The sequence below is a fragment of the Mesoplodon mirus genome (assembly GCF_964341445.2).
Source record: "Mesoplodon mirus genome assembly, chromosome: 1".
Taxonomy (NCBI): domain Eukaryota; kingdom Metazoa; phylum Chordata; class Mammalia; order Artiodactyla; family Ziphiidae; genus Mesoplodon; species Mesoplodon mirus.
The window spans coordinates 24,440,818-24,451,771 of NC_138976.1; the positions used below are offsets into that span (position 1 = coordinate 24,440,818).

At 45.7% G+C, this 10,954-nt stretch overlaps 1 protein-coding gene across 1 annotated transcript in view; it reads left to right on the forward strand.

The window, feature by feature from the left end:
• The window catches only part of TMOD1 (tropomodulin 1), an 81,448-nt gene that overhangs the window by 69,120 nt on the left and 1,374 nt on the right, over positions 1-10,954 (forward strand). Inside the window, exon 9 of the mRNA XM_082610919.1 lies at positions 4,815-4,959. Coding sequence (XP_082467045.1) covers positions 4,815-4,959 — 145 coding nt within the window. The remainder of the gene's footprint in view (positions 1-4,814; positions 4,960-10,954) is intronic.

Sequence of the window (10,954 nt, forward strand, 5' to 3'; positions counted from 1 at the left end):
CCCCTGCCCCAATGAAGACACGGGCAACGTGTGGGGGCAGTTCGCCGGATTTCTCAACTTTTCATTCCAATATTTGACAGTGAGAATGTGCTTCATATTTTGAAAAGGCGCTAAAGGAAGTGGATTGGGGTCTCAGACAGTCTCTATATCATCTACCAGGCCAAGCCGGCCAGAGCCCAGGGCTGTGCTGACTCCTTCAAGGACAGGCCTGAGCTCTTCCCAGCCCTTTCAGGAGCCTTGCCGGATGGGCTGGTGGAATCTTACCATCCTCCCTCTGCCTGCCCTACTCAGCAGTCCAAGCCCCATCTGAACCCATACAAGCTCCAGTGAACTCATAATACCTGGGAGTAGTTCTCTGTCAGGAGTCTCAGCTGCGGTTCCATGCTTGTCCATTTGGGTGTTGGGCTGATGTGTCTTCTCAACCTTCCCGGGTTGCTGTGCATTGATCCTGTTCCTATTTTTTCCAATCAATTCAATTCCTTGCCCTTGCCCTAGAGATACAGGGTACTGTGTGCTCTCCAAGGGCTCACAGTCTAGGGTAGCATCATCCAACAGAACTTTCTGTGTTGATAGAAATGTTCTGTATCTGCACTGACAATATGGTAGCCACTAGCCAGTGGCTCTTGCACACTTGAAATGTGCCTAATGCAACTGAGGAACTGAATTTTAAATTTTATTTAATTTTTAAATGAAGTATAGTTGCTTTGCAACATTGTATTAGTTTCAGGTGTACAACATAGTGATTCAGTATTTTTTTTCTAGATTGGATTTTATTTCTATATATTCTATAATAATACAGTTGAAAATCTTGCCCACTTTCACACTCAATAACTTTAACAATCAGTTCTTCTTAAAATTTTGGCCTAGGAGAACATCTGTATATCCAAACAGATGGGTTTGTGTGTGTGTGTGCATGTGTGCGTGCACGTGTGTGTGTGTTTATAACAAAGATAAATATGTATAACCTATTATTCCCTGTTTGCCTTGAAAGAGTAACCCAAGGGCAAACTCCGTTTTTGTTTCTTGCAAACATCCTACGGTGTGGTGCCTTAAAGTACACTGCCTGTACACTGCTATATTTAAAATAGATAAGCAACAAGGACCTACTATATAGCACAGGGAACTCCACTCAACACTCTGTAATAACCTAAATGGGAAAAGAATTTGAAAAAGAATAGATACACGCACATGTATAAGTGAACCACTTGGATGCACGCCTGAAACCAACACAACATTTTTAATCAACTACACTCCAGTACAATATGATTCAGTATTTTTATAGATTATTCTCCATTATAAGTTATTACAAGATAATGGCTATAATTCCCTGTGCTATACAATATATCCTTGTTGCTTATCTGTTTTATACATAGTAGTTTTTACCTCTTCATCGCCTATTCCTATCTTGCCCCCCCCACTTCCCTCTCCCCTCTGATAACCACTAGTTTGTTTTCTATATCTGTGAGTCTGTTTCTGTTTTGCTATATATACTCATTTGTATTATTTTTTAGATTCCACATAAATTTTATTTAATTTTAATTACTTAAATTTAAGGTTTAAAAAAACCCAAACAATCTGACTAAAAAATGGGCAGAGGATCTGAATAAGAAGACATACAGATGACCAACAGGTACATACAAAGTTGCTCAACATCACTAATCATCAGGTAAATGCAAATCAAACCACAATGAGCTACCACCTCACACAGTTAGAATGGCTATTATCAAAAGGTAAGAATTAACAAGTGTTGGCAAGGATGTGGAGAAAAGGGAACCTTGTGCACCATTGGTGGGAATGTAAATTGGTGCAGTCACTATGGAAAACAGTATGGCTATTCCTGAAAAAATTAAAAATAGAACTACCATATGATCCAGCAATTTCATTTCTGGGTATTTATCGGAAGGAAATGAAAACACTAATTCAAAAAGATATATGTATCCCCATTTCATTGCAGCATTATTTATAATAGCCAAGACATAGAAACAACCTAAGTGTCCATTGATGGATGAATGGATAAAGCAAATGTGGTATATACAATGGAATATTATTTAGCCATAAAAAAGAATGAAGTCTTGCCATTTGTGACAACATGGATGGACCTAGAGGGTATTATGTGATGTAAAATAAGTCAGACAGAGAAAAACAGATACCATATGATCTCAGTTATATGTGGAATCTAAGAAAAAACAAAATGCAAAACCAACCAAGCTCATAGATACAGAGAACAGATTGGTGGTTGCCAGAGGTGGGGGGTAAGGTGTGGGTGAAATGGGTGAGGGAGGTCAAAAGGTACAAACTTCCAGTAATACATAAGGCATGGGGGTATAATGTACAGCATACTGACTATAGTTAATAATGCTGTATTGCATATTTGAAAGCTGCCAAGACAGTAAATCTTAGAAGTCCTCATTGTAAGAAAAAAAACACTTTTTTTGTATTGATAACTATGTATGGGGATGGATGTTAACTAGACTTACTGTGGTGATCATTTCACAATGTATACAAATATTGAATCATTATATTGTATACCTGAAACTAATATAATGTTATGTCAGTTAAAGAAGATTCAAAGTTAAAGAGCCACATGCAGCTGGTGGCTGCTGTACTGAACAACACAGGTCTAGTTGGAGAGACAGTTGTGGAGGCAGGTGACCCAGTAATGCAGATAGACTGGGCCGGGAGTAGAGAGGGACAAACAGTGGGCCACTTGAGTGTCCAGTGGGGAAGGATGGTTTCCAGGGGTGAGGATCAGGAAAGGTCTCGTGGGGAAGGGGGCATTTGTGATGGGTATTAAAGCACTAAGGATACACCAACAGGTGGGTACGGGAGGGTAGGGGCATTCCACATGGAGGCAGGAGGGCACATGAACATTTAGAAATAGACCTCTGCCTGCACGAGGTACCAGGTACCAGACTCCCCATCCCTGGGGTAACCAGGCTGAGTAAAGACTGAGAGAGGAAATAAAGACAAGGACTCAACTGCAGCACTTGGAGTGCCAGGCTGAAGAGGAGGCGGGGCCTATCCTGTTGGGTTATTGAATGAATTGAGACCCTGCAAGTTGCGCACAAGGCACTGGGAACATAGTAAGCTCTCAATAAATGGCAGCAGTTATTGGCAGTGGGAAGTGATTGGAGGTGGTTATGTGTTTCTGTTTGCTGCTTCTTTAGATCAATTTGGCAGTCTTGCCATCTTAGCAATATTAAGTCTTCTGATCCGTGAATATGGGATGTTTTTATGTTTATTCAGGTCTTCCTTAATGTACAATGCTGTGGTATAGTTTTCAGCGTGCAAGTCTTTACTTCTTTTATTAAATTTATTCCTAAATATTTTTATGTGATTGTAAATGGAATTATTGTCAAGTTTATTTTTGGATGGTTCATGGCTAGTGTATAGAAACACAGCTGGGTTTTGTATATCGATCTTACACCCTGCAAGCTTGCTGAACTCGTTTATTAGCGCTAATAGTTTTTTGTGGATTCCTTAGGATTTTCTAGATACCGTATTGTGTTATCTGCAAATAGGAATAGTTTTGCTTCTTCCTTTCCAATATGGTGACTTTTCTTTCTTTTTCTTACATAATTGACATCCAAGATGATTTCCTTGTCTCGTTCCTGCTCTGAGGGGGAATGTCTTTAATCATTAAATATGATGTTAGCTTGCCTTCTCTGTCTTTTCAAACCTCTTTAAGATTATATTTACTTTTTAATATCTTATTGTACATAAAACTCAAACAATACAGTAAGATACAACAGAACACAAAACAGGAAGATGCAAAGAAGAAAACAAAAACTCCCCCAAATTCCACCACCACCAATATGCTCCCAGGCCTTTCAGTGCATATATGTATGTATATGGGAAATAGAGGTAACTTTACATAAATATGACCCGTTTTGTCACTAAGCTTTGTCTGCTCAATATTGTGTCATGGCATATTTTCCAGCCTGGAACTGACAGTTCGCACCATCATTGTACAGTTGCCCATGTTCTACTCTAAAGCTGAACCATAATTTATTTGAGTAACTCCCTCTTGATGAATGTTTGTTTCCCTTGTATCCCCACTTGTATAAATGAGACTGATGAATATCCTCATCATATCCTTCCCAACACTGTGTATTATCGTGTTTTCCTTTCCTTTCCTTTTCATCTTTGTCAGATGATCACTATAGATTTGGGGATAGGGAACCAGCATGATCAGAGTGAGGCTTTAGGAGGCTAACTCTGGCAGTCCCAACTTACTCTGTGACCTTAGGCAAATCCTCTTCCCTCTCTGGGCCTGTTTCTTTATTTGTAAATTGCTAAAGGATTGGCTAGCAAACCTGGCTGTGTATTGAAATCACCTGGGGAGTTTTAAAAACCACAGACACCTGAGTATCATCGCAGCAAGTGATTCTGATTTAATTAGTATGGGGGATAGCCTGGGCCGTAGGATTTTTAAATCTCCCTGAGACTAGATGATGTGAAGGTCCATCCTGCTGAAATATTCTAGGAAGGCTGCAGTGAAGCAGTAGAAAGATCTGTTCTTGGTGTCCAGCAGCCCTGGGTTTGAATCTCAGCTCATTCGCTCCTGGCTAGCTCCTGTCTTTTCAAACCTCTTTAAGATTATATTTACTTTTTAATATGGCTGTGTGACCTTTCAACTTCTCCAAACTTCCATTGCCCGCCCCCCCGCCCCACCACGCCGTTCTTGGAGTGGGCGGGGACAGGGAGGTATTAAAATCCCCGCCCACCACTCAGGGTTTCTGCAGGTAGAGAAGGTTTATTTTAGGTCCTGCACAAATGAGTGAGAGGTGACTGTGTTCTTTTCTTGATCAAAGAGCCAGCCCTTGGGCAACAAAGTGGAAATGGAGATCGTGAGCATGTTGGAAAAAAATGCAACACTTCTCAAATTCGGCTACCACTTCACTCAGCAGGGGCCCCGGCTGCGGGCGTCCAACGCGATGATGAACAACAACGACCTTGGTGAGTGGACATATGCAGCCTACCCGCCGCCTCTCATTCTTTCCGCCTGTCGTTCTTTCCACCTGTCATGGGAGGTATGGCAGGGAAAACTCCACTGCCGCCTTCCCCAAGGGAGTCCTCTTTTTGGGTTTGACTCCCAGTTTTCATGCTGATTCCGTTCCCTTGTTTTCGGTGTTTGCGCCTTGCCTCCCCCAGACCCTTGCCTAGACGCGAGCGCCCTGCCTGCAGGTGCCGAGGCCAGGCCCTCCTCCCTGCAGGTAGCTCAGCTGAGCACAGGGCTGGACCCAGAGTGCACCCTCAGCGTGTTAGCCGGGTGAAATGAAACGTGGGAGGCACAGAGCCAACATGGAGTCTCCTCCTCTTCTGAATACCCTTTTTGGAGCCCAGAGTCCTCTCCAGATCATACAGTGTGGCCCAAGCCCCAGATCCCAAGGCCACCAACCAGCCCTACTATCCACACCGCAAACCTAGGGGACTTCACGTTGCTTTTAACGTAAAGGTTGAAAATGCTGACTTTATAGTAAAGTAAAACAGGTTATATTTAATCTCAGTTAAAGACATAGTTTGTATTTTTTTCTTAAAAAAAAGAAAGAAAATGTCACAATCTTTCTTAGGAGCAAACACCAAATAGAAATACTAGTCAGTTGAACAAAAAGGGAGACCAATCACCGACTTACTTCCAGATGCTAAGGGTTCTCAAGCTCTATGCCTAGTTATTTGTCACGTGTATTCCTGCTGGCTGCTTAAAGAACTTGATAGAGTGTCCAAAGAGGAGTATGTCTGATAAGGCTATAGGAAAATAAGAAAAAAAACAAGGAGTAGGTCTGTTAACTTAATTGATCATTATATTCAGCTGTGAGTTTCCTAGAATCAAGGCAGGAGGAAGACAAACCAAGTTACATTACTCTTGTCAGAAGAGAAGGAAGCATAATGAGTTTTTTAAAAAGAAGAAAGCTTCTTTCTGGGATTGAATTGTGAAATAACTATATTTCTAAAGGACGATGCCTTCAGTGAGTTCTTCATCAAATTCAAACCTGCTCTAAATGTGTTTCTTTTTTTTGTTTCTAAGACTCAGTAAAATGCAAGGAGCTTAATACTAAAGCACATCTCAGAGTTCAGGTATGTCACTTCCTGTGATGAATCTGAAGCTAGGTTAATACATGGAAGGCCTAGAAGAATGGGGATGAGTATGTAAGTGCGTATCCACGAGGCAGGTACTCACAGAACCTATGCATAGATAACCACAGAGCTACTCAATTCAACCAACATTTGTCAAAGTCCTATAGGGCACTGGCTGTTGAAGGTATAGGTTCCTGTTCTTAAGAGGCTATTTATTCATTGCTTACTCCAGCTGCTACTTTTTCTAGAGCTGCAGATCTAGAAAAGTTCATCAAACAAACAAAAACAACAAAAAAACCCACACCAGGTCAGGTGTCCTGGTTTATCTGAAGTGTCCTTATTTGAAATAAAACAGAGCAAACACAAACAGCTAAGAATTAGAATTATCATGGTGTAACAGAGGTGATAGCTACATTGAATTGCTGAGGAAGGCCTGTGACCTGGACTCTGTTGGCCCAGTTGTGATCTGGCTGCAGAACCAGCACTTAAAAGCCTTGAGTTCTATTCTGATATGCAGTCATCTCACTTTTTTTTTTTTCTCTCTCTCAGCTTAGATTAAGCTTCTTATGTGTCTCTCGGTGCCTATCTCAAGGCTAATCCAGCTTTGGTCTTCCAGTGGCAAGATGGCTTGGAGGACTTCTTTCTAGGGACAGAAGTTTCCGGATGACTAGAGTCAGGGGTGCTGTAGGGGGGACCCCAGGGTCAGCTGGAGGCTAGAAGAAATGGCCCTTGAGGACTCTCTGTCCTGAGAGTCTATGATTCCAAAATCCAGGCCCAATTCCTATCACCAGGGACTTGCTGAGGTTACGGCAGGAGCCCAGCATGCCAGAGCTGGACGGGACCTCAGGCTCCTCCCTCCAGTTCTCTTCTGGAGAAACTGAGGCCCGGGAGAGACTGCCCTTCTAGACAGTGGCTCAGTCAAGTCACGCCCTTTGTTAGTTACAGTGAGCACTTTGGGAGCATCTTTTGTGTGCCCAGGACTGTGCGAGGTGACATAAGGGGTAGCAGAGAGCTAGTTCCCCGACTCAAGAAACTTTACAACCTTTTAGGGGAGAAGAGACTCAAAATCATGCCCCCAAATTCAAGAAGGCCTACAAACTGTATCCAAACAAAGCGAGCAAATGATTTGTGAGGACAGAGGCGGGTTAATCCAAGCATCCTGGTGGGTGTGGGCCTGAGTCAGCCTTGCAAGGAAGAGACAGGTTGTGTGGGAGGTCAGGAGGCCTTCCTGGCAGGGGTGCTGGTGTAGGCAAAGGCAAGGTGGTAGGACCCAGTATGCAGGATAGGAGAGACAGGAAGTTCCGAAAGGATTGAGGAACTATTACTGGGTGTTACACCTGGACGGAAAAACAGGAGCTCCCAGAGGAGGGAGGGAAGGGTATTCCAAGCAGAGGGAACAACATGGGCAAAGGCAGGACAATGAACAGGTATATGGGGTGTTCACGGGAAGGGGGCTGGGTAGGTGTGGGAGGCTGTGAGCCAAAGGCCTTTAACGCCAAGCTCAGGAGTTTGGTGAGGAAAGCAGGTGGGAAGTAGGACCATGGCAGTTTTCTGGGCAGGAATGCCAGGTGATGAAAATGGGCCTCTGAGTTACCCCATGGAACTGTGCAGCTATTCCCTTGAGGTTTCCCACAGAAGGAATTAGAGCAGAATCATCTAGGTGACTGCACGCAACAGAGTACTAGTTGGTGAAGTAGGACATCTAGCTTTAAAAGCAAATTTGCACCCATCCGCTAATTTTTGTGAAAGAAACGCTTCTGATTCTGATGGTGCGCCAGCGTCCTCCTGCAAAAGAGAAATCCTGCCTTTCTTTCCAACACAGTATTTTCATCCTGCTCTTGATGCTCTGATGAAGCAGACAGGCTTCCATGTTTCTCAGCTGAATATGTTTGTCATAAAAGCCTCCTGCCGGCCCCGGTCCAGCCACCGTGGTTGTTACCGTGTCTGCTGCTGCAGCCTGGCAGCAGCGGGCAAGCTCCGTGCGGTCGAGAGCGGGCCTCTCCGATTTCCTTCTCACTCCAGCCTACCTCTGTGCTGGCTCCTGGCCCATTGCCGGGTCTGCGGGACCTGGGCTTTGCTTGCCTGCGAGGCAGGTGGGCTCTTCCTTGGGAGACATTTAATCCCTAAGGCCATGGGTCAGCCCTGCCCAGGACCCATCCTGACTGGCATGTCTTTGGTCCTTCCCAGCCTTTGCCCTGGGCTCTTAACAGAGGGTTCTGTGGGAGAGCGTGGGGTACCAGTGTGAGGGGGGTGTCAGGAAGGAGCCGAGGACCCCCATCTCTCTTCTCCCTTGGTGACACCTCAGACAACTCCTATCTCCACACTATTTATAGCTGAGAGCCAGGCTGGCACTCAGGTCCTGTAAATCTGCCACTGAAGCCCTCTTCACTTAATGAAATCTCAATTGCAGCCTCCAGGTTAAGACAGTTGTGTGGTAGAGTAACATGTTTAAAAGCAGAAAACATCCCTTCCTGGGAAAGTCACTTTTTTACTATACTCTCAAGGAAGACCTTTCTAACAGGCGCCCCAGACACAGCACATACACCCCAAATCAATTTCATCATCTTCCCCCCCAAACCATCTTGGGAAAGGGCACTACTTTCCTCACAGCCATTCAAGCCAGAAATCTCTACCTCTCTCTATGCACTACCCCAGCCCAGCCAGCCACCTCCTCACCAGCCACCTTGCCCTGCCCTTTGTCAAGCCCTCATCACATTTACCGGGCGTCCTGAAACGTCCTCGGGCCCTGCAGCTCCTCTAGCTCCTCCAGGGTGGGCATCTCACGCAGCGCTCATCCCAAAGCTTGTCCCACCACTCTGCTTAGAGCCTTTTCTGTGTTCCTACTGCTCTCAGGTTAAACTCCTTGACATGGCTTCTAAGTCCCTTAGTAATCGTAGCTGATACTTACCGGGCACTTATTGCGTGCCAGGCCTTCTCTGAACACTTCAATCTTACCAACTCCTGTAACATTCCCAACAACCAGCTGAGGCAGGTGCTGTCGTCATCCCCATCCTACAGTAAGGAGACAGAGGCCTAGAGAAGTAGGTGAGGTTACCCGCTGTCCATGGGCGGAAGTGGGACTTGTCCCGGCAGTCTGGCCCCAGAACCTGTGCTCTCCACCTCCTCTCTGGGTGAGGCCCTGCCAGACTCATCTCTTGACACCCCAACAAGCCATCCTCTTGCCCTACTGGTACCAACCGGTCCAGGTAGCTGGAGTGCCTCCCAGTGACCCAGGCAAAAGCCTCCCTTTAGAGGACTGTTACTCCTAATGCTCCCCGTACTTGCCCACCGTCTATCCCTTTATCGTTTAAGATTCGGCGTACAACTTACCCGCCGTCCTTGGAAAATCTGACCACTTCGTTCATTGTGCCTCTCATACTTGATAGAGATCTACCAGGGTACTTGTGATGTTTTATCAGATTTCTTGTAGGTATATCTTGGTCCCCTGTTAATCTTTATTTCTGGTACCTGTGCTTGGCACATCATAGCACTCAGTCAATGCTGTTGAATATAAAGGAATATAAAATGCCCCCCAAAGACATGATGGAGGTGTAAAGCTTGGTGGGAAGTGTTGGAGGGAGCTCAAGCCTCGAATGGGGGTTGGTCCAGATGACTCGAGATTCCTGCCGGCTCTGACAATCAATGAGTCTCTGGCAGTTGCCATGATAAGCAACGTGGAGGAGTTTGCTTTAATGAATGTAAAAAGCAGGTTGATTTGAAGAAGGATATTGGGAGACCTGGCTTCTGCTCCCAGTTGCGTCTCTTATTCACTGTGACTTGAGGCAAGTTACTTCCCTCTTGGCCTCAATTTCCTTCATTATTAAAATGGAAAGAAAAAAAGAAAACCTGAATAAGTGGGTGCCTTTCCCTTCTCCCCATCCAGTCCCTGCAAAAGCCAGTGGCAGGGGAACCCTGCACAGGTGCAGCCCAGTGTGCATTCTGAGGGCAGGGAGGGGGAGACAGCACGGGATCCTTTTCTGTACCTTGAGCCACGAGCTGGGGACTCAGGTTCCGGGCTCTGCCGCTTGCTTTCAGGAACCCTGGCTCCCTTCTCTTCTCCAGGGGAAAGGAGCTAGTCCTCCTTGTGAGAACCAGATGAGATGTGGGTATGTAAAGCCTACATAGACAGGGCCGGATTGTACTGAGGAAGTCGCTGGACCGAGGCTCCAGATGAGTCACAAGCCTTGGTTCCGTCTGGTACCGGCTTTATTATTTTGTTCCCTGCCATACTTTCCTCATCCATAACATGGCAATGGTGACAACGCTGACACGCCAGAATTGTTGGAGGGGCTCCAATGAGGGGTTGAGTGCAAAAGGGGTGTAATGCTTGTTCAGCTAACGTGGAGATGCCGTCAAGCCTGGCTCACGTAAACCCTCTGGTCACTCTGGGCAAACTTCTGCCCTTTGGGCTTTGGGTTTTGTTCCCCCCCATCTTCCCCCAAGCTGTTGGACATTCTGATGGTCTCCAGAAATCTGGCCAGACACACTGTCTTCTCTCCAGGAGACTGCCCACTGATTCGCATTCATTGTTCTTCGAGGGGGGTGGAGGGGAGGGGAGGAGCTCAGGCAAAGGCTAAACTCTAGGCCCCAGGCTGGGCAGCCTGTGTGCCCCCGCGCCCCTCCACATCAGCGCCTAGCCTCAGTTCGGTTCTTGTTGCAGCCCGTAAGCATCTATCTGAGGTCTGCCTGCTCAGCTCAGGAACTGGAAGACATCTAAGTATAGACAGACTTTTTTCCTCTCGCAATAGCTTCCTGTCTCTGCCACACCGGCAGCCCCCTTGACTGCCCCCTACCGGCTCCACAGTCGTTGACCGACCTTTCTCTTGTGGCTGATCTAGCTTGCTGCTTGGTTTTCATCTGCAGACACTATAATTTG